The sequence below is a fragment of the Apis mellifera genome, linkage group LG10 (assembly GCF_003254395.2).
Source record: "Apis mellifera strain DH4 linkage group LG10, Amel_HAv3.1, whole genome shotgun sequence".
NCBI classification, from domain to species: Eukaryota; Metazoa; Arthropoda; class Insecta; order Hymenoptera; family Apidae; genus Apis; species Apis mellifera.
The window spans coordinates 7,782,659-7,806,834 of NC_037647.1; the positions used below are offsets into that span (position 1 = coordinate 7,782,659).

The following is a 24,176-nucleotide window of genomic DNA, read 5'->3' on the forward strand; positions in this document are numbered from 1 at the left end:
AAATCGTGTGTGAACGGCGCGGGACAAAAGGGGTTACACGAATATGGCGAGTATTTAAAACGGAAGTGTTACAGAGAAAGAGAGAGAGAGGCGAGGAGTGCTTTTGTCGAGAAGGGGAGAGGAGGAGGGGGCAGGGAGGGGGATGAGTTCCGGCACATCGATCCCCCGGCTGCAGTCTGGTAGGGCCAACCCTCGTGGAAGGGTGCACAGGCCGATGAGATAGCAGGAAATTGAATAGTGCTTTCGCCTGATAGTGAGCCGAAGTGGCACTGTCACCATGCGCGGAATCGTCTGTTTGCTCGAACAAGCTTTAACGGGTCCCGTCCGATTCTTCCTTTTTTTTTTAAGTGACCCACTTAGGATCCCATTTTGCGAAAACGATGGAAAATTTTCAGTTTCTCGATTCATTCTTTCGACGTACGTTTGTATTCCATTTTTCTTTCTTTCTTTCGTTTATTCTTTGCTTTTAAATTCGCAAAGTGAATTATTATTTCTCATTATTTCTCCTCGCCAAGTTAAGCCTCTTGGAGAACAATGACGTTGATGACGATGATGCGGTTGTTGAGATTATTTCGAATCGATAATTTTCTTTCGTATAATATTAATTGTATTCTCGTCGGGTAAATTTACCTTACCTTTTTCCACGCTGTTTAATCCAATCTTGTATTTAATTTACGGGGGGAGGGTAGTACTTTTGTAAAGAAACTGGTTAATTAAATATCGGATTGATCGGATGGAAAGGGAGGGGGGAGGGAAAATTACAGCGGTGGATGATTGAAATTACGACGAGAATACGAATCGCGCTATGTAATTAACGCTATGGTTCTCAAAGAGGGGCGGGCTCGCTTCGAATCGAAAGCAGGTGGTTATTTTTACGGATTGATTTTCGATTCCCGATCTTTTCGACTCCCTCCAAAATCGATTCCCGGCACGTGCCCATCTCCACTGATGCTGGATTCTTTTTTTTTTTCTCTCTCTCTTCTCTCGTTGATTGCAGCGCTTAAAATGTCTGGAACGGAGGCACATGGCGGCGATACGAGTCCTACGCGTCGGCCAAGGTAATTAAAAAGTAATCCCTCTTGATTTAGTTGGTGTCGAGGACTTTTTCCAAAGAAACTCGATTTCCAAAGAAAATCGTTCTTCAAATTTCCTTAACGCGTTTTCATAATGGAATAATTGTTTCAATCTCGATTCCCCCTCTTGATCTCTCCCATTAGAAATAAGAAGAAAGGGGGGAACAACGTTTTTCCCTCCTTTTTATCTTATTTTCCCTTCTCCTTTCTCGGGAAGGAATTCGGTGTAAACGGGACATTTTTTTTTTAATCCCAAACTTTCTTATTATATTCGATTAAGAAAAACAAGGATATTTAAAGAAAGAAAGAAAAAGAAAAAGAAATTCCAAGTTCTTCGAACTTTGTCCTCGTTACCAACTTTTAAATATAATTTTTTCGATAAAATTTGATATATTAATCCTTCACATGCATTTCATACGATTCATGTCACGCGTCATCATCGATGTTATTAATTGAGGTATTAATTATCTTGGATCTCTGTGATTCCCCATTTTGAAGACTCTGGATTCCGGAGTCGTTTATACAAAGGAGACGGAGACCGTTATAAAGGTCGCTCGCTGAATCGAGCCGTCTAATTAGACGACTTGATCCTTCAAAGATGACGCGAACAATGAGATACTTTTTTATCGTATCGTAAGGTGATGCCCTTTTACGCAAGATGCCTCGTTCAAAGATGCAAAGGGAACATCTTATCTTCATCGTTTTTTCATCACCTTAAATTCGCCCAATTCGATTTCTTTTTTTCTTTTCGCACTGCTAATATATTTCTTTGTAAAATTTCAGGCAGAGTAGAATTCACAGCGTCGGGCTACCGACTCGAACGTCCCTGCTTCCGGAACCCCCGCCCGCCGGAAGTAGCACTCCACCGCCGATACCGCGCCGCCATTCAGCCACACCTGCGGTCAGTAAAGTTTAAATAGCCTTGCTGCTCGTATTAATATCCGTTTCTGGTTTAATTGACGCTCTTCTTACCGTTCTTTTCATTTCTGTAAAAAAAAAAAAAAAAGAAAAAAAAGAAAGGAAAAGTCTCGCGATTATTTTTATTCGAAATTCAGAGATCGCGTAAACGATCTAGCGAGAAAGTTTCACGTAGAGATTTTTATTAAATTAGAATAATTAGATTAGAATTTGTGAAAAAATCTTCTCAGTGAAACGAGAAAGAAATTACCCTATTTTCTTATATACATTTATCGTTAAAGCTGGAACGAACCAATATTTTTTTTTTTTTTTTGTCAAAATCACGCGAGAAATTAACGAAACCAAGCCAATTCAGAGATCGCGTAAACGAACGTATATATTTTCGATCTAGATACAAAGCCTTCGAGAAGAAATCAAATCAAATAAAGGCTTTCATTAAATTACCCTTAGAATTAGAATTTAGACGAGAAATCTTGGAACGAAGAAAGAAATTACCCCCGTTTTTCCGCTTGTATATCCATTTAAAGCGATCCAATTTTTTGTCACGCGGCGATTAGCGGGAAACGGGATTAACGAAGCCGAGATGAAAAGCCAAGGCTCGTAATCTGAACCGGTTGGTTTTAAGTGGTCTCCCGGTAAATCGAGTAGAAACGAACGAAACCGTTTCAGAACCACCGTTCGCACGTTGCTAGTTCGAGTCCACGTAATTAGCGGACAAACGAGGGTTTAATGGATCAAGCTGTATCCATTGGTTCTTTGCACAGACGTGTCTGGACAATCGTCACTGTAACCCATACACACACGGAAGAGTGTCTAGCAAATATCTCTTAACTTTCAACAATCTCCTTTTCTCTTCTCATTTTTGTTCCTTTCCTTTGTTGCGAATCTTATTCATTCTCATATCCCTCGAAACGAGACAAATTTTCCAAATATAAAGATTCCAAATGAAAAAGAAAAAGAAACGATTTTAACAAACGATTTTCTTCTACACGCACGAGTGAAAAGAAAAAGAAAACGCAAGAGAGAATCGAGCTCAATCGAGCGCGCGGTTGAAACTTCTCTATAGAGGGAACTTGTTGATGTCTCCTCCCCTCCCCAGGTCGCTCCGCCACCGATACCGTTGCGGCCTCCAGCGATCCCGAAACGGAGCAAAAACGAGAAACCGATCCCCATACAGACGAGTCGAGGGCGAAAAGCGAGCGACCCGAGCTCGCTGCCGTCCACGTCCATCGCGCCTCTCCATTCGTGGCCGAACAACGAGAAGTTGATCGATCTGGGCCCGTTGCAAGCGGGCCACGATCTGCAACCCCCCGATTACGCCTCGTTGAACTTGGCCGCGGGGGAGGGGGCGCGAGAGGCGGGCGAGGGCAACGCGGAGTTCGTGGCGGACTTCGACAAGGCGAATTTCCTTTCCGGGGAGGATTGCGGGGGGATCCCGGAGAAGTCGAGTTTCGAGGAGCTGCAGAAGGCGTCGCGGGATCTCGAGAAGCGGTTGCACGAGAGGATCGTGGCGAGCGGCGAGTCCAAGTTGAAAGATCAGGCGACGAGCAGGGAGGAGAGGCGGAGGCAGGCGAATGGGCAGAATAACAGGTGAGCGATTATGTATTGGGTTGGCAACTAAGTAATTGCGGATTTTTTTTAGAAAATCAAAGACAATTTTTTCATGAAACTAAATAACTTTATTCTGTAATGTGTTGCCCATTTTGATCAATGATCTTTTGCCATCTTTCAGGCAGCATCATAATCCCACGTTCATAAAACTTGTGGTTTTTATTAGCAAAAAACTGAATCAGGTACGATTTGATATCATCATCGTTATTGAAATTTTTACCATTCAAGGAGTTTTGTAAAGATCGAAACAAAAAGTAATCGGATGGTGCAAGGTCAGGACTATATGGTGGATGCGGCAAAACATCCCAACCAAGCTTCAATAATTTTTGCCGAGTGAGCAAAGATGCGTGTGGCCTTGCATTGTCATGATGGAATACAACACCTTTTCGATTTGTCAATTCGGCCCGCTTTTCTTCAACTGCATTGTTTAATTTCGTTAGTTGTTCAATGTAGACAACAGAATTGATCGTTCGATTGGGTGATAAGAGTTCAAAATAGATAATTCCTTTGTAATCCCACTAAACTGATAACAAAACCTTCTTTCGACGAATACCAGCTTTTGATGTTGTTTGAACTGGTTCACGTTTTTTCCGCTTGATATTGTTGTAAACAACCCATTTTTCATCGCCAGTTATCAGTCGTTTTAAAAATGGATCATTTTCATTACGTTTCTTTAGCAAATCGCAGCTGTTAATGCGTTACGTTAAATGCTTTTCTTTCAGTTCGTGAGGAACCCATGTATCAAGTTTTTGAATATAGTCAAGTTGTTTTAAGTGGTTTTCAATGCATGTACGCGATACATGAAGTTTCTCTGCAATCTCACGAGTTGTACTGTGACGATCCGAATCGATTATTGCTTTGATTAGGTCGTCATCAACTTCAATTGGACGACCAGAGCGTTTTTCGTCTTTGAGTGAAAAATCATCAGAACGAAATTTGTCAAACCAATTTTGACACTACCGTTCTTTTAAGGCTTCGTCGCCATAAACAGCACATAACTTTTTGTGAGCTTGCGATGCGTTTTTCCTTTTGCGAAAATAAAAAAGCAAAATATGACGATAATGTTTCTTTTGATTTTCCATTTTTCAACGAACGCCAAACGAAAACTACGCAACCGATCAAAAAACTTTTTTTATTGATTGACAGCTGAATTGCCAACTATCAAATAACAAAATGTGTTTTACATTTGGACTACGCCAGCAAACCTAAAAATTCAACTGAAGCCATCTATGAGTGAAATCCGCAATTACTTAATTGCCAACCCAATATAATGATAAAAGAATAGATTTTGTTATTGATTAAATCCCGTAAGTAGAAAATATTTTTGAAAGTATCGTTAGATTTTCTTTTGTTGGAAATTTCGAGCTTATATTTCGAAAAGATTCCTCGTCTCGCGTAACGTTGATTCGCGCTACTGAATCGAGTCACCGGACGAAATCACGTTCGGACGAAACTTTTTCGTACTTCTTTCCTTTTTTGTGTTACGGAGAGAGAATGTTAAATTTGCTCGCGGAACAAATAACAATCGAAGGCGATCGCGTTTTTTACGCGAGTGAAACGGAACCCTTTGAACCGTGCCCGTGCACACGGATTAGCGGCGAGACGTTACGCCCGATTACGCTCGCGACGGGGTAAACGAAGCGTGAGTTTCGACTCTATCTCGGGCAGACGTTCCGACGAAACGAAACGCTTCCCATCCTCGTAAACGAGCTTTAATGCTCTCTTTCGCCCGCCACGTGCGTTTTAGTGGGAGACCGTTTGGGAGGGTTTCGTGGCATCGATCGCTTCTTTGCATTTTCACTGGCCGGTTTTGCGTAGACTAGATGCGACCGAGCCTGAATTGTAAATCGAGAAGAAGAGAAAACGACGAGATGAATCGATCGAGATAAAATTTTAAGATAAATTAGAAAAAATATTATTTAAAAGAATTTCTCTCTCGAGGAATTACGCGCGTTAATTTATAATTCTTCTTCCTTTTCTCGATGCAGAATCTAATAGAATCTTATTTCCCCCGAACGTTTTGCGTTCGTTTCGTTACAACAAACTTCGTTTAAGAACCCCTCGATCTCTCCTCGCGCACGAAACAAAGAGACAAGGGGGTGGGGGTTGGTTGGTTAAATGGCATCAAAGGGGTGGAAGCATACATCACCGCCGTGGTAATATCAGAAGTTGGTGGCGCGGTTTTTAAATAAATCACATCGTGGATGGAACTTGGAGGAAGGGGAGGATATAATTTGATCGATCATCCGCTTCTCTCCCGTCCCTTTTTCTTTTTTTCCCGCTCACGATGGTTGTCCATCTGATGGTGGTTGTAGGATGCAGTCGTCCAAGTCGGGGAAGGAGAGTTTCAAGGAAGTTGGGGAGAGAAAGGCTCGAGAAAAAATCACGGGGTCCCGAAGGGAGGCCCCGCAGGACGAGGAGACCAAGTTCGCTGCCCTGGTCAGGTCGCATCGCGAGGCGGAGAAGAGGTGCAAGTTCGAAGAGCTTCAGGCAGCCTCGAGGAAGCTCGAGAGACGGTTGTACGAGGAGGATGAGCATCTGAGGGCGAACAAGGAGAGACCTGGCAGGTGCTTTTTTATCTCCGATTTAGAGAGAATTACCCTCCACCTCGAAGAATTGTGTACAACGATTTTGAATCTCGTTTATAAATATTTAGCCTTTGAGAAATAACGTTCGAAATCCGCCAAGGATAAATCCTTTCGAAGAATCGCGAATCGAGTTATTATTCTTCAGCACATTCTTCGAGGGTTTCTTACTTTCTTCGAAGTTCTTCTTAGCTTTCCATTTATTCCTCAGAATTTCGAACTTTGGAAAAAAAAAAAAAAAGGAACGATCCAATTTTCGTTCCTTCCATTCTTTCTCCTTTTCTTTCTTTCTTTCCTTCTTTCGGCAAAATCAGGTACGAGGAGGCGCAGAGAGGGATCTCGCAGGATCTCGAGAGACGACTGCATTCCGAGCAAAAGTCCACCGAAGCTGTACCGCGCGGCAAGTACGAGGCGGAGATGGACAGGGTGAGGAACATCCTGCAGCACAATCTCAGGAAGGAGAGGAACTGCGAGAAATTGGAGAAGCTGCCAAAGGCGACCCAGACGAATCTCCCCCCTCCTCTGAGCGCGATCTCGCAGAGTTCGGTGCCGAAGCCTATGAGCGTCCGCCAGGACAGCAACGTCTCCTCGGATAGTTTCAGCCAGACCAGTTCCCCCAGCTACACCAGCAAGACCATGGAGGCGCCTCTTTTACCGCACAAATACAGCAAAGTGCCAGGTAAAGAGAGAGAAGTAAAATATAAAATTCTGTTGATAAAATAATTACAAGATATTTCGATATTATTATACGTCGAAGAATATTCTCCAAATTTATCTAAACCGATCTATACGATTTTTTTAAAAATTCACCGTCTCCCTCTCTCTATCCATCTCCCTCCTTTACGTACAATTTCTCGTTCAAATAATACGAGTTTACGTGTAGATAAACGAGGAGGATTCAATCAATTCGGGAATTCGTTTAATCGAGCGTCAACTGAAATTCCCCTGTATAATAAAGTTTCTATCGGGGAATAACGATCGGGTGACAACGATAGATTTCGATTTTTCATTAATCGCTTGGAACGGGATCGAATTCACCGATTTTCGATATTTACGAATTTAATAAACCGTGTTTTCCCGTGTTAATAATATCCATCGGCCCGGAAATATCTCTGCTTATATATATATATATAAAGTCACAAAGACAGTGACGAATCCGGTACGTTTCATCTTCTCAAAGTTACAAATCACAAATCCGTGTAATTTCCCCGACTAATGTATTTACACGTTTTAACGAACGTTTAACGATCAATCATACCTTTCTTTTTTTATTCAACATTTCCTTTTTTCACGCTCTTTTTTTCAAACAAACGAAAAGAGAGAAAAGTCGATTTCAATTAATCGTCCTCATTTTCCTTCTCCTTCGATCGCCTCCACCGCTCGTTTCGTTTAACGAAAAAGCGACTTTCACGAATCTCCTCGATCGCCAATTTTCCAACTTCTCTTTCACACACACATAGATGTACCGATATCTATTTCAGAGATAATGTTAATGAAATTCCTGGCGGGATTTTCAGACAGAGCACTGGTCTCGGAGCCGGAGAACTCGTCGGGGCGGACGATCACCAAATCGACCAGCACGCCGGCCAGCCTCCAGGCGATCGTCAGAGTTCACGGAGGGAACAATAGCTCCTTGCATCACAAGGTGAATATCTCGTTTCGAAATATGCACGCAAGTTTTTCCAATCGCGCAGACATCGATGGTTACGTAACGATTGAAAATGTACGGCACGATTAATTCTTTCGCGCTCCCTCGCGTTTATCGATTGCGTTCGTTTCCCACGCTGTTGTTACGTAACCGTGGAAAGGATGGAGAAAGAAGAGAGAGAGGGAAGGAGGGAGGGAGATATAGGAATTAAGGGTCGACCGATTTCGAAAGGCTCGAGGCGAAATTCGGAGGCCGGATTGCAAAGCGAGCCTTGTTGACACGTTTCAGGCCGATACGGTTTAATTGGCCGGTCGGGGGTCGGACGAGGGTGAAACGAGAGATGACGATTTTTCATTATTATACTCTTTTCCCGATATACTCTATTATGAATAGAATAATTCTGTAGAATGTTTGGAGGATTATTGGATCGTAGGTTTAATTTAATTTAATCCTCGTTTCATTCTCGATTGGTTGTGATTTCGAGGAGTTGAAGATGAGATTTCGAGAGATTCGAAAAGCGAATCGAAGATCGTGGATGGTGAATAAGATTCTTTTTTTTTAGTGATTCATTCTTTATCGTTAAATATATTATAAAAACGTTGATTTGAAAACACGTCTCGTATCACATCAATTTTATGAGATACGAATAATTTAATCCTCGTTTCATTCTCGATTGGTTGTGATTTCAAGGAGTTGAAGATGAGATTTCGAGAGATTCGAAAAGCGAATCGAAGATTGTGGATGGTGAATAAGATTCTTTTTTTAGTTAGATTCATTCTTTATCGTTAAATATATTATAAAAACGTTGATTTGAAAACACGTCTCGTATCACATCAATTTTATGAGATACGAAATATACCACGATTTGGTCTCAATCCTTGGACCATCGATGCAAACTTACTGCGAACATTGGATCGATTCACGGGAGTAATAAATTCAACAGCCGTTTACCGTTCGTGGAATGGCGAGCCCCTCGGTCATACTCCGACAAGAAAGACAAAAAGTATCATTTCGGAGTGAATCCCACCGTGATATACTCGAATCGAATCCAATGTTTTCCAACCGTTTTAACCGACGCACGAAGAGATTTTTTTTTGAACACGCATTTAAAAAGAAAAGGAATTAATCTCGAAATCTATTGAAAGACGATATTTTAAAAGTCAGCGTTAAAAGTCAGCTGCAGAGAAGAGCAAGCAAAAGATAAAACGATCCATCCACGCCTACAATCTCTCGATACCTTGTAAATTTCGCGATATCCTCGCGATACGGGCGATTATCGATATGCGGATAGAAAATAAACGCGCGCGCGGGATCGATAACAACTCGCGTCTATTCGTTTCCTTTTGTCCCGAATCGGCCGCGCGTTTGTTCTTTGCGCGCGCGCCCCGAACAGGGATCGGGAGCCCGTATCGAGCTCGATATCACTTTACACATGCCGTTATTAACTCGGGGCCGAAAATAGAAATACGAGCGATAATAAACGCGGGAAATTTGCAGGGAATGCAGAGTTATGAAACCGAGCATCCGCCTCTTTTAATTGCCCCCATTTAATTGGCCCCCGTGATTTTGACTTTCCACTCCTTTCCCTTCCCCTCCTTTCTTTGTACGCTTTTTATCCAAAAGATAATTGAATTTTATCGTTTGTCGTTGATCGTTCTCCTCGCGTGGAAAATAATTAACGATGTTGAACAGATACGGGGAAAATTTTAACGTGGGTCGAAATTTCAAGAATAAGTGATTATTATACTAGAAATCTTAAATATATAATTGTTCTATTTCCACGATTCCTTTTGTTACGAGTATTCGAAAGATAAATAGGACAAGGTTGATACGGATGATGGTTTAATCGATTACTCGTGTAACGAAACGTGTACGAAAATTCAATATTACTCTTTTTCCTTTATACCGTTTATTCTACATTCTCTTTTCGAATGTGTCAAAGGATATCGAAAGATTATATATATATAAAATCCCTTTTTTGTCCCAAATAAAGAGGGAGATAAAAAGTAATTCGAAAGTAATTACCATTGGATGAAGAGGTGTCGATGAGAGATACGGTCACGTTTGTTGGCGAAAAATGGAGAATCGAAACGAAATCGTGGGGAAAGATAAAATTTACGCGGAACGCAATTTGTCCTTCCCCGGCTCGAGGAAATTATAATCGATATCGGGCAACAGAGGGTCGGGCACCAGTCGTGTAGACAGGGGTGCGTTGACTCCTCAAACACGGGATCTGTTACGGGAGCGTGTACGATCGAGGACTAATATTTGCTCCAATTCGTCCGCTCGGTAATCTCTGTCTACGCCAATTACGCGAACGAGGATCTCTTGTCGAAACAGTTTCTCCCTTATCCGAACGTATTAAAACGCTCGAGAGGAATTCGAGAAACGCATGCATATATTTTACGCGATATATTGTGATTCTTACGTAATTCAAAAAAGAAAAAAAAAGAAATTAAAAAATTTTGGTATTATTCCTTGCGAAGTTTCTTTTCGTTTCATTAAAAGGAAAGAATCCAACGATTTCCTTCATTCTTTTTCTTTTTCTTTTTAAATCTAATTTAATTTGACCGTCGACGGATTTTCATAAGAAACACAGCTCGATATCTGGAGGAGGGGTAAATTAAGCATTCTCCAAAGAATCCCTTTGGAATATATATATTTTTATAGATTTATATATTTTATATATAATCTATATTATAGATTTTATCTTTATTATAGATTATATTTATAGATATATATTTATATATTAGGTTTATTGGAAAGTTCTGTCCGTTTTTGGAATAAAACAAAATACAAATTTTTTCTTACCGTCAATTAACTTTATTGAATAATATAATTGCCATTATTATTAATGATCTGTTGCCAGGCAATTTGTATATCCCATTTTTGAAAAATGTTTCATCTTTTGATGCGAAAAATTGAACCAGTGCTCATTCGACATCTTCTTCATTTTTGAATTTTTTGCCCGTCAAAAAATTTTGTAAGGATAAAAACAAGTGATAATCAGAGGGTGCTATGTCCGGGGAATATGGTGGATGCGATAGAATTTCCCAGCCTACTTCTGCAATTTTTTGACGAGTTCCTAAAGCAGCGTGTGATCTGGTGTTATCATGATGTCCTTCTTATTGAACATTGCCGGTCTCTTTTTTTCGACCGCTGTCTTTAAATTATCCAGTTGCTGACAATACTTCTCCGAATTGAGCTTTTCGTTCGGTTTTAAAAGCTCATAATGTATTGGTCCTCGAATATCCCACCATATACACAACATTCTCTTATTCAGAGTCAAATTTGGTTTAGAGGTGGAAGGGCTAGGTTTTCCCTTTTCCTTACAATGTTGTTGTATGTAATCCACTTTTCATCTCCAGTTATCATCCGGTTCAAAAAGGGCTCGATTTTGTTCCGAGCAAGCAGAGATGTGCATACGACAACTCGATCGTCCAAATTTTTCTGACTTAATTCATGTGGCACCCATCTTGAATACTTCCACACCAATCCTATCTTCCGAATATGGTCAGAAATGGTTTGTCGAGCTGAATTAAGCCTTTCTGCGATCTCCGATATTGTCAGAAAAGGATCTTGCTCCAACATTGCCTTAACAACATCGTCGTCGATCAAAGATGGTCGCCCGGAACGTGGCTTATCAGAAAAGTCGAAATCACCTGTTTCAAATTTTTCTTACCATCTTCCGCATGTCCTATCAGAAACTGTACCTTCACCAAACACTTTCAATAAATTTCTACATGCTTCTGTAGCATTTCTTCCTTGTTGAAATATAAAATACAGTGGCGTAAATGAACTTTATCAGTCGCCATGGGTATACTATCGTTTCACGCTTAAGATTAATGTGAATCAACTTTATTATAGTTTATTTGCTACGTCAGTATGTATACATTAAGCGATAAAAATATAGAGGCGAACATGCAACAAATAAACATGTGTTTACGAAATGGCGAAAATGATGTCGGACACAACTTTCCGGTAGACCTAATATTATCCCGTTAACTGGGACGATTCATTCGTGTGAAATGATTTGCAGATCATCAGCGACATGGCCAGCAGCCACTACGTAACCAACGGGGGATTGCGTTTCAGATTCGTCCAGGTGTTCTTCAACGCTGTCGCCCTGTTGGTCATTGCCGGTGGTCTGACCATTTACTTCAAGTGTAAGTGAAGTACATCACCGCTACTCCTCCTTCTTTTTTTCTCTTCTTCTTTTTTCTTTTCCATCGTGAAACGGTGGGCGCGTGTTGACCGTTTGTCACGGCCCCCATCCCCTTTCCCGTCCTCTCGGCAATGAATCGCCGATGAAACGTGTCGCGTTATTGCGCGGTGACAAACGTAAATGTTGGTGACGTTAGGTGGTATAATGCACGACCACGTAGCGGAGAGAGAGAGAAAGAGAGAGAGAGAGAGAATTTGTGGAGAGCGGAAGATCAATAGATGTTCTCCCTGTTCCCCCGTTCCTACTTGCTCTCAAATATCAACACCGCAACTTTGTTCGATGCAATCGTTTCCATTACCGGATGGATCTCCGTTTCCCTCTCCCTCTCCCCTCTCCCCTTCGAGCAACAATTAAAAACTCATTAATCAAGTAATCTCGGTGCGATTGCGTGAATAATAAAGGAGAAGCGAAATGTTGAAGCGAATGATGTTGATTGGAACGAGAATAATTGGAGAATAATTGGAGGTAGTCTTGAAAGAGTGCTTGTCGCGATGACAGATGGTACTCGAGTGTGTTAAAAGCGCGTCGATACTTTTTCTCCATTAGCGGGGATGCGTTGGGATCGAATGCGTTTTGTTCGCTATTGAAACGGATGCATTGTAGATAAGATTGGAAAGTGAATTTGATTATTTTATCATTTTTTCCCATTAGCGTATCCCGAGACGCTCATAAGGGTGGAGAACAAAACGATCTACACGAAAATGGTCGCTGTCACGGAACGTGCCCCACCGGCGATCGAGGAGAAGAATCCTGCCCCAGGCGTTTGCCTGCCCATAATCGTGGCGTTTTGCAAATACCATAAGGTAAGCTCCTTCCATTGTCCACGTGTCGCGGATGGATCGTAATAATTTCCGATAACCATCTCCAGATGGAATCTCCGCGATTCTCTTCGTAAATCCAATTCGAGGACGATTCGTCGATATTTTTTTATTCGCTTGCTCGAGATCTGCTCGTCATCTGCTCGATTTGCCTTTTCTTTCGCGTATATTTCGTATAACTTCTCACGAATAGAATCAATTTTGGTTGGAGGTTTTCGAGGAAAGAAATATATATATTATATTTTAAATATACTTTATTCGAATTGAAAACTTGGCAAATTTTCTAATTTGATTCAAAATTGTCCACGCAAATTTCTACTCGATGAATGAGAAATCTCCTCGACAGAGAGAGAGTAAAAGCAAGTAATAGTAATGCTTCATTCATCGGGAGTTATGATGCGCGAATTTAAGAGGGACGTTCTAATTAAAAGGAAATGGAAGGCAGGCAGCAAATTAACGTGTGCTCGTTTCTCGTTGCCGATCTCCCTAGATCCCGTATAATTTCACCATCTTCCCGAATTACATGGGCAATTTCGGGCAGCGAGACGCTCAACACGAGTTGGAACTTTACAGTGCCGTGATCGACGTCAAATGCTACGAATTGGCCGCCCTATTTCTGTGCAGCGTTTTCGTCCCGAAATGCGGATCCCGGGGCCACGTGGTGCGACCGTGTCGCAGCCTCTGCTATCGTGAGTGCTATCCTCCTCTCCCATCCTCGACGATTTTAAGAAAAAAAAAAAAGAAAAAATTTTCCTCTCGATTCGGTCATCCGAGACCGAAGAGATCTTGGAGCCATCCGCGTTAGATTCCGCGTGAATTCTGCGTGAAACAGTTTAAATTTCTTGTGTATCGATCAGGGAACGATGCTCGAATGTCAAATTCCACGAGAATGTCGAATTTCCGCCTAGATACCAAGAGACGTTGCGGATTTTTCCTGGACGTGTTCGGCCTCACTCTGCCCGAGTATCTGGAATGCGATCTGTTCCCGGAGAATTCCAATTCGGACGAGTGTGTGGGGCATCAAGAAGTGCTGGACGCGGCGCGGAGGGCGGAGAAACCCGGTAAGTCATCGTCGTAAGGTATCCTCAGTTTTCATCGATCGACGGAGGATATGCCGATAACTAACACTCTTCGTTTCCTTAACTTTCTCGAGACGTTCTGGAGAGAAGATGAATTCTAGAGAGAGAGAGAGAAAAAGAGTTATGAGGAATTATAAGTTTGCACGATTCGCAAGAATCTGTCGATCGAGAAAGTTCGATAAAATTACGAATCGGATCGAATCGTTTGTCCCTCGCTCGCTATTTCTCGTCATTTTTGGCGGCCATTTATTCCGGTTCCATCGGAGAGAATAAGCCTGGAGGATAAAGTCCGAGCGTTTGATAAAGAGGTGGATAATCGTGGGATTAAAATAATCTCGCAGGGACAGGCGGACGATGGCTGAGAATATAGACGGATCCCGATAAAACGTTCCGAAGATGCGAACGTTTCCTTCCTCCGCGTTTCTCTTCAATTTGCTCTTCCTTCCCCTCCTTTCCTCCGTCTTGATTAAAATTAAGATTAAAACAAAAATCCGCAAATCTTTCGGGAAATTTAATCGTCCAAGTATTTGTTTAAAAAAATCATGTATAAGATAAAATAAAGTAAAATGTATTTTTACCTTAAACGAGTTAATATTTTTCTAATTAAAAAAAGATAAATACGATAAATAAGTTCGAATAAGAATTATTAAAAAAAAATTCTCCAAACGGGAAACGGTTTTGTAAAAATCGAAAAAAAAAAAAAAACGTGATCATCCGTAAACTCGATGGAAAAGAAGGAGAAAGTTATTCTTTGAGACGATAGATCGACCGTTTGCAAAAACATCCAGATGCCTCGTAATTATCGAAACGAGCGGAAATATTTACCACGGAGTCTTTACCGCCTGTCTTTTGTTTTAAGCGTAGATTTCTGCCAGTCGGTCCAGGGGCGACGACTAATTGTGCCGAGCAAACCAACCTAACCTAACCTCCTCATTGTTCACGTTTCTCGTCCACGTGTATACGACTCTTTTGTTTTCGCCCAGAAAACGGGCTTCCATTGTTGACCGTCCGTCACGCGGGGGGAAATCTCTCCCCCTCCTCCTTTTATGCGCCGATCGTTTCGACGGCAATTCGGTTTTCTTAATCGTCCTTCCCCGTTTAATCGTCTCTCCCCTCCCCCCCTCTACGACCTTTAAGCTCGGCCCGTTCGATCGCCCGGTATACCATATACGTACAGGGGCGATCTTCGGTTTCCGGCCACCAAATGAAATTACGCACCGTTGGCCGGACGTAATTCGATGAAGCCGTGTTTCCCGTGTTCGAGTCGATCGAGCTTGAACGAGAGAGAGAGAGGGAGAGAGGGAGAGAGAGAGAGAAATCGAGTTACTCGCAACTTGGATCGAATAAAATTCATCAGTCGTTAAAAGTTACGGAGGATTGTTAAAAAACTTTTCCGCTCAAACAAAGCGAAACGGAATGGAATTTTATAATTACGACTTATCGGATATATAGATATTATAATTAAAGGACAAAGGATTTCTTTTAGAGAGTGAAAAAATTCACGTGAAAAAATCCAACCAAATTCGTCCATTGAACGCGGGAATATTCGATATTGGAAATTATTACAGAATTGAAATGCACATCGATAGATAAATACCAATATGAAGTTAAGTCATTTCTCTTTTTTCGTTTTTCCCTCTCGATGAATAATCTCGTAAAGAGGAAACGATTCCCTGCTTCTTTTCGCAGTGGAAAAAATTTGAAAGGGAGGGGAGAGATTGAAACGAAAGGAGAGGATCGACTTCTTGCCGTGTCCGTTTCTCCGCTCCAGTAGTAGAAGTTGATTTTGATCGGACGTTCGTCCCGACGGAGAGATTAAACGAGATCGACGGTCCAAGATATACCGTGTAATTATCGAATCGTGCCAAAGGAGAGGGAAGGGATGAAAGAGTCAGGAAAGTTTCATTGCATCGAACCGTGTCAGTGTTTAGCTGGGGATCGAGGATCGATTCGCATATCCGAAGGTTGACAAACCGATTCGTTTGCGTTCGCGCGGTTAATTAAAATTAAATTGCGTCCCGATTATGGGAAATTCGTGCCGCGATTTCTAAACTTGCTCTCGACGTCGTTTCCTTTTCTTTCTCCTTTCGTTCGCAACAACACGTCCCTTTTATCCGTTCCCTGTGTTTGCGTTGGACAGGGAATGGAAATATCGTGGAAATTTCGAAATCCTCTTCGAGCGTCCCCCTCATCAATTCGTCGAGAATTTACCGGCGAAAAGTGTTCGCCGACAGACGAGTTTTTTTTTCCCTTTTCTTTTTTCCCCTTTCCCTCGTTCCCTTTCCTTTAAGGTTAAAGTTTTCGCATGTTCCACCAGAAAAATTATTATATTCGATCACGGTGATTTTTTTTTTAAAGAAAAGTTGGCGAAGAGTTTTGGAATTAATGATAAGAAAAATTGAGGAGTTTAAAGGATTCTTTTTTTATTTTTATGGTTTAATTTTTCATCACATTTATAAGTTGTGTACTTACATAGAATTTCATCTTCCATCTTTTTTTAAAATGAATAATTGTGCGAAAATATTTAATATATATTATATTTAATTATTATATTCGATGGTTTTTTAAGAAAAATTGACGAAGAGTTTTGGAGTTAATGATAAGAAAAATTGAGGAGTGAAATTTAAAAGATTAGATATTCGAATATAATTTTATAATTCTTTTTTTTTATGGTTTAATTTTTCATCACATTTATAAGTTGTACTTACATACAGAATTTCATCTTCCTCGAACCATTCTTCCATCTTTCCAAAATGAATAATTCTGCGAAAATATCTAGTTATATATTATCCAGTACATATATATATATATATATATATATATATATATATATATTACACGAAGAAATATATTATTGGAAAGTTAGAAGAAAGGAAGGAAATAACGGAAAGAATTTCTGAAAGAAACGATCTAATCCTAATCGATAACATTACTTATCGCGATTCAATGATTCTGAATTTATACTCGTATCGAATTTTCCATTATTTATATATTTGAGAGATTATATATCTTGACGTTAGATTAAAAAAGAATACTCGAGTACAGATTCTTTTATTGGCCGTAAGAGAAATTTCGTCGTCGGTTAACGGAGTTCGATTTTTATATTTTTGAGAAAATTCCCGTGTTATTAAATATAAACGCCCCCGCGATTCGTATCACCGCGCACCAGTTCACGTCGCGGATTCACGTGTCGCGTGTCCCCCGCCGCTAATGGAATCTTAATTGCAAAATCTATATTAAACGATCGCGTGATTTTCGACAGTTGGCTTGCTTTATGGAGTTCGTTTTCCGAGGAGGGATGAAGGGGGGGAGGACCGCATATATATACTCGGGCTTTGGCGTCACGCGATATACTCGCCGCGAATAAACATTTATCAAAGCGGCCGTGAACACGGTGGTCTTGGTCGTTTTGCGAACCGATGTTTAAACGCGGAAGGAAAGATTCATGGTTGCTTAAAGACAAATAGACGAAGAAATTTCTCTCTCTCTCTCTCTCTCTCTCTCTCTTTAAAATGAAAGCTTCCCATTTCCTTTTCACTCGACGTGAATCTGCTATTTCCAATTTAAATGTATCACCAATTTAAACTGTTCATCTGGGATTGGATACGTATAATAATTCGAATAATTTCGAACGAATCTCTCGCGCAATAAAATTGAACTCATTTATAAGAAACTTCATCGATCCTCAGTATTAATTATCAAGAGGCAAGAACGTTCGAAAATAGTCGAAAGTTACAATAATAAAGCGGATCAACGATGGAAGCCAAGCCCATAATTCATTTTACTTTTCTTTTTCTTTTCTTCTCTTTTTCTCATTCGTGTTGCAATTTGAAAATTTTGACCAAAAAATGGAAAGATAGAAGAGAAGACGGTATATATAGAAATAAAGGGAAAAAGAAATTAAGAGAAAGCCAAGGTGCATTGTAGGTAAGAGAAAAAGATGATACTTGTTACCCGTTTCTTGGTGAACGTGTTGTACACACAGTATGCACCAGCGGGTTCCAATGCGATGGGACCAGATGCATTCCGGTCGACTGGCGATGCGACGGCCACTTGGATTGCGAGGATCACAGCGACGAGATTGGATGCGGCGAGTGCGCCGCCTCCTCCTCCCCCTCTTCATCCTCCCCTGCCTTCACCACCAAGATCGTGAAGAAGCCCATCCTGGCCAAGAACACCGTCTCCAAGTCGCCCTTGCATTGCGGGGAGAAAAGATGTATGTCGGCCAACCACATCTGCGACGGGGTGATGGACTGTCCTTGGGGTCAGGATGAACGATATTGCTGTAAGTAAGACATCATTTTCCTTTTTTCTTCCTTCTCCCTCTCTCTCTCTCTCACGATTCGATATATTAAAGATCGGAGAATGGAGAGACACGATCTTTTTTAGAATCGTGTAAACAGGAATTTACATTTACGATGTCTGGTTCAGATAAATCTCGAAAAAAAAAAAAAAAAGATTTATCAGTTAAGTGGGTTAATCAGACGAGTGGAATATGTACAGGAGTACAAGTAGGGCAGATCTGTGTACAAGTTTTGAAAGCGGTGATGGGGCAAAATTTAATTTTAGTCGAAGTTACGAATAAAGTTATTTCGATAAATCACTTCAATAATTTATCAAAACGTAATGATGGTAGGAAAAAACGAATCAACTATAATAATTACGAATAAATATTATTCGTAGCTATTTTAATAAGTAATTACTTGTAGGTAACTTTATTCGAAATTTTTAATTACTTTTTTAATGCCCAACTTTATCTTTGAAAATCGTGATACAAACGATATAAGTGATTTAAGCGAGAAAAGGAAGAGGCGAGTAGAATAAAGCAATCATAACCAGACAATTTTAATAAGTAATTACTTGTAAGTAACTTTATTCGAAATTTTTAATTACTTTTTTAATGTCCAACTTTATCTTTAAAAATCGTGATACAAATAATATAAGTGATATAAGCGAGAGAAAAGGAAGAGGCGAGTAGAATAAAGCAATCGTAGCCAGACAAGCTTAATCATTGAACTACAGTTGTTGCAATTAGATTAGTAAGACTAGTTTGAACAAATAGGAAAAAAACAACTTTATTAATATAAAATAAAGAAAAGAAAAATGTTTGGATAATTTTTGACTTTTTCTTTCCAACTTTCATCTCATTTCTTACAGTTCAAGATAGATAAAAATTTGTTTACCGATATTCCAACAGTGAGATTAAGCCAAAGAAACGGAGACAAGGGCGAGGGAAGGTTAGAAGTTTATCACGCAGAGATGGGCAAGTTTATGCCAGCTTGCATTCCTTACTGGGATTCGAATTCCGCTAAAACCATCTGCTCGATGCTCGGATATACGTAAGCCTCTCAGAAATGCAGAATTTCGCCGAGATGTCCTCGATCGGTAAACAACACGAATCGGTATCGGTACGTTTTTCCAGGGTGGCACTTTCGTACAAGTTGGCGCAAGACATGAATCTCACTCGAAGAGAGAACACGAGTCAGCATACCAATCTTCTGAAGGAATTCCAGGAATGCATTACGGATCAGGAGGCGTATCCCACCGCGGAATTGACGTGTTCGGAATATGGTATGCCGCGTTTCGAATAATTTTTCAATTACAATTTTTCGTTTATATTTATATTCGTATATTCAAAGCTTGCGGGCGGAGAAACACTGTTTACGGAAACGTGAGGGCGAAAACGAGGATCGTGGGGGGTGTGGAGTCGGCTCCTGGTGATTGGCCATTCCTAGCAGCTCTTCTTGGCGGGCCCGAGCAGATCTTCTACTGTGCCGGAGTTCTGATCGCTGATCAATGGGTCCTGACAGCCTCTCACTGCGTGGGAAAGTAAGATTCATTCTCGAGAAATTGTTAAATTAATAAAAGGATAATAGATTTGGATTGGAAAGAAAGTTGTGGAATTTTGTTTGTTTTGCTTCTAGTTACTCCGACGTAACTGGATGGACGATACAGTTGGGGATCACCAGAAGGCACTCTCACACTTATCTTGGCCAAAAGCTGAAGGTAAAGAGAGTGGTACCCCATCCAGAGTACAATTTAGGCTTCGCTCAGGACAACGACGTGGCTCTTTTCCAGGTATAATTAAAGGGACTTTTGCATTTTTTCTTCGTGTTTTAACGTGTATATTTCGAATTATTACGAATTTTCAGCTCGAAAAGCGAGTTCAGTTTCACGAACACCTAAGGCCAGTCTGTCTGCCAACGGCCAACACTCAATTAATACCCGGCACGTTGTGCACCGTGATCGGTTGGGGCAAGAAAAACGATACCGACAGTACGTATCTAAAGATGTTAAAAGGATTAGTAATCTGTTCTAACCAGATCGGTTTGCCAAATAGCCTCCGAGTACGAATTAGCTGTGAACGAAGTTCAAGTTCCCGTCTTGAACAGGAAAGTGTGCAATTTTTGGATCGCGTACAAGGAAATGAACGTCACCGAAGGAATGATATGTGCAGGATATCCGGATGGAGGAAAAGACGCGTGTCAGGTAAGTTTGATCGGGATTTTTATGCGTAATTATTATTCCTGGAATTCGTAGAATTCAATTTTTCTTCAAACTGTTGCGGACAGGGCGATTCTGGGGGTCCATTGTTGTGCCAGGACGAGCAAGACAAGGAGAAATGGTTCGTCGGTGGAATAGTGAGTTGGGGCATAATGTGCGCCCATCCGAAATTACCAGGTGTGTACGCTTACGTGCCAAAATACGTGCCCTGGATACGGAATCAAATGGCCAAGTATTCTAAAATGAGTATGGGTTAATCATGGGAAAGGTAAAAAAAAAAAAAAATCACGACGACGATGATGACGTTTGGTAAATCGAAGAAGGTCATCCAGCTGAAGAGATTAAATTCGAGATATTTAATTAAGACAATAATTTTAAACGACAATAAGCTTAGTTGAGAAGAAACAGTTGTAGGAACTACGTTATAGATCTTCGAAGAATATTTTCGGGATATATTAGTGATCGTATACTTAGATAGGCGCAATTATTCAAACTGTTTGAGTTGATCCGTTAGCTTACCAAGGATATTCATAACTTTGTTACAAAAAAAAAAAAAAAAGAAAAGAAGGAATAATCGTAATTCACTTGATACAAATTCCCTTTTGAATAATATATTTTGAAACGATGTACACTGGTGATAGTTTAGAAGAAGATTATCTTTCTCTGTGAAGACAATACGATCTCAATCACGATAGATGCCTCGAGTTTCAAAAGTATTCGTATTCCGTTTAAACCACGTGAAAACTTTTCTCCTTTCAACGAGTATTTTTACCACGAACTCGTAAACTTTCTAAATCGATGATAAATCCGATGAAATGACGATACGTGCAAAAAACATGTGATGATGAGAAGAGATTGATCGACGATAGATTTAAACAAATATTTCGTCATCTTTTTCGAGACTTGTCTATGACAATAGATTTATATATAAAGGTATTTATCGCAAATTTTTGCATCCCATTTCCATTTCTACCGCAGTTGTTGCAGTACCTTTACCAAATTAGTCGAGTCGATATCGACGAATTTCCCCGTCTACGTTGATCAAATTTTTAAATAACACTTGTCTCACCTACGAATAAAAAATTTAGATAAGAATGCAAAAGCAAAGGTATGAAATAAGAGGAAACATACTAGGGAGGAAGAAAGCTTCAGACAACGAGCTCTCGTCGCCATTTTCTAGAAAGTCAACGCCCGCTTCTAAAAACTCTAAAGATAAAACTCGATGTAATTATAAATTAAGCGAAACTGTGCAAATTTCCTCATCGAAATTAGAGACGAAAAAGCGAAGCAAATCGATCGAAATTTCCGCATCAGATGCGACGAAAATATAAAAAAAAATAAGAGAAAAAGAGAAAAAAAAAATATATATAAAAAAAATAGAATTTTCTATCGCCATCTGTTTTTTTGGAAAACAGCGTACGTGCCACCAAGTGGTCGATAATCACGTTTCAAAGGGGTGTGCGTTTGCTGTACATTAAGAGGAAGTTTCTCTGCTCTATCACGAATTTAGAAATTGTGGCAGCTAAAAAATAAGACAAGTATTAAAAGGATTAAAAGAATTTTCTTTTCTTTTCTTTTTCTCTGAGAAAAATGAAAGATTGAAAAATATTATTGGATACTTTTTTACGAGTTTTATAAACGCACACCCAAAAGTAAGTGAAATTCTGTGCACAATATTGCATCAGATGCATTTGTGCACTTATATAATAAACGTTTCGTGTACCTATATAAGAGATTAATATATAGAGGATAATTAACGATATTAAATTAAGATGTATGTTTGTTAATGTAGGTATAAATTATAATATACATATACGTGTTTAGCGTTGCGTGTATTAACTGTATATTATAATGTAAAGTGTAAGTGTGTAAGTATAGACAGAGAAACATACAAACGTATGTAAGAACGTAGAATATGTAAGTATTAGAATTGTGGTAATTGAATTTGATTCGTTTCTAAAATTTAATTTTTTTTTTTAGATTAAATTTTTCTAATCGATTATTTATCAAATATTCGAAATTACGAAATTACGAAATTACGAAATTATTTATTTGATCTTTTATAATTGAAAAGGAAATTTATATCTAAATTACTCGTAATTTTTTAATTAATCTAAAATTATTTGTTTATTATTTAAAGCTTACGTATCCTAATTCTCTGCTCGTACTGCGAATATATTTTTATCATTATTATTATTACTATTATTAGGAATAAAAATATATTCGAAGCACGAGGAAAAAAAAAGAGTATCTAAAGATATAAATATAACGAGGCATTTGCTTGTAGCAATTTATTAGCGCACTGGCTTAGGCTTAAACGTTTAGATTAAACACATGTTGACTGAATTCTAGGGACAATAACTCTGCACCAGCACTTTTTTGATCCGCACCCAGATGAGATGAGAAAAAAATAACATAGTTTTTAAAAAAAAATACTTTGTACTTGATATGTATATTGTTTACGAGAAAAGAAAAAACTAGGAGCCTTACTAATTGACTTAGACTTTTTCTAAGCGATAAGAATAGCGGTATTGTTGGTCAGGACAATAATCGACCTCGTTTTTTCGTGACGCCATTTTCTTATCCGTGTCTTCCTCCATCGAGGATAATCTTTTTTATCTTGTTACACGAATACAATTTGTTTTTTCTACGTATATTTTTTTTTCCATAGATATTTCGTAAGGAAGATTTTTCTAGATTTCATTTTCATTTCTCTAGTTCAACTTTTTGACGAAAATTTATTTCTACCAATTCAATAGGTAAAAAAAAAAAAAAAAAAAAAATAGGTAATTCCACTTTTTCTCTTTTCCTAATTGAGGCTACTTCGAAAAATTAACACGCTTTGCTCTCCCTTTCGAGTACATTCGGATGATTGTTTTTTTTTTCTTTTCTTCTTTTTTTCTTCTTCCTCGAACAAGATGCTCACTTTTTATCCCCCCGTCGACACGTTAGAGGATAAAAGTCTTCCTTAGTATCCAGACAACAGGTAGTTGTAAGCGAGGAATAATGTAAAATTTAATAATAACCGACAATACTGTGTGAGCAGACAATAAATAATATTAGGAAATGTTCCGAGACGGACAATAACTTAGCTCGTAAGCACGTAGGTTAAATATTTTAATCGTTAAGGCAGCAGATATGATGCATGTGATTGTTGAAGATAATTCTCTCGTGTAAAGTGTAAGATCGCTATTATAATCGTTGATTAAGGATTAATAGTTTAAGGAAATAGTGGATTCAAATCGAAGAATCGTGCGTTTCATTTTCACAGATTCTTTAAAAAATTTCTTCTTCAGTTTCTTCATCATGCTTGAGAGCAAGTAAAAACCAATTTCCTTATAAATATAATAACTCTCTTTTAATTAAAGCGAGGTATAATAATTGTATAATCGCTAAAAAATCCACCATTATTGCTATATTGACACTAAAACTTTTCCCCATTATTGCATGCAATTCCATTGGTATTTTCATAAATATTTAAATCGATTTACATACACAAAGGATAAAATAAAATTAGAGATCAAAAGGAAATATATACATATATATATCGTCATTAAGTGAAATTAAAAATGAAATAGGACAATCAGGAAATTATTTTCTCGATAAGAATATTTTTCTAAATCGAATAGAATTCTTGGTTTATCATTGCTGTATAACTATACAGATTTAATAACGCGTGACGTGCACAAAAAAATAATCTTGCTTCTAATAAATT

At 39.3% G+C, this 24,176-nt stretch overlaps 1 protein-coding gene across 3 annotated transcripts in view; it reads left to right on the forward strand.

Moving 5' to 3' along the window:
• Positions 1 to 21,029, forward strand: part of LOC725241 — a 56,015-nt gene extending 34,986 nt beyond the window's left edge. For 2 of the 3 annotated variants that reach the window (XM_026443448.1, XM_026443449.1), the window contains 18 exons: positions 998 to 1,058; positions 1,857 to 1,974; positions 3,091 to 3,581; positions 5,918 to 6,169; positions 6,502 to 6,866; positions 7,705 to 7,832; positions 11,875 to 12,001; positions 12,712 to 12,863; positions 13,369 to 13,567; positions 13,787 to 13,939; positions 17,943 to 18,242; positions 19,155 to 19,296; positions 19,380 to 19,528; positions 19,597 to 19,786; positions 19,882 to 20,035; positions 20,110 to 20,233; positions 20,298 to 20,446; positions 20,530 to 21,029. In XM_026443448.1, the coding sequence (XP_026299233.1) occupies positions 998 to 1,058; positions 1,857 to 1,974; positions 3,091 to 3,581; positions 5,918 to 6,169; positions 6,502 to 6,866; positions 7,705 to 7,832; positions 11,875 to 12,001; positions 12,712 to 12,863; positions 13,369 to 13,567; positions 13,787 to 13,939; positions 17,943 to 18,242; positions 19,155 to 19,296; positions 19,380 to 19,528; positions 19,597 to 19,786; positions 19,882 to 20,035; positions 20,110 to 20,233; positions 20,298 to 20,446; positions 20,530 to 20,718 (3,443 nt within the window). In that variant the 3' untranslated portion in view covers positions 20,719 to 21,029. Of the gene's footprint in view, positions 1 to 762; positions 1,059 to 1,856; positions 1,975 to 3,090; positions 3,582 to 5,917; positions 6,170 to 6,501; positions 6,867 to 7,704; positions 7,833 to 11,874; positions 12,002 to 12,711; positions 12,864 to 13,368; positions 13,568 to 13,786; positions 13,940 to 17,942; positions 18,243 to 19,154; positions 19,297 to 19,379; positions 19,529 to 19,596; positions 19,787 to 19,881; positions 20,036 to 20,109; positions 20,234 to 20,297; positions 20,447 to 20,529 lie in introns of those variants that run through there. The other variant, XM_016914518.2, reaches the window with a different exon arrangement.
• Positions 21,030 to 24,176: the final 3,147 nt, after the last annotated feature.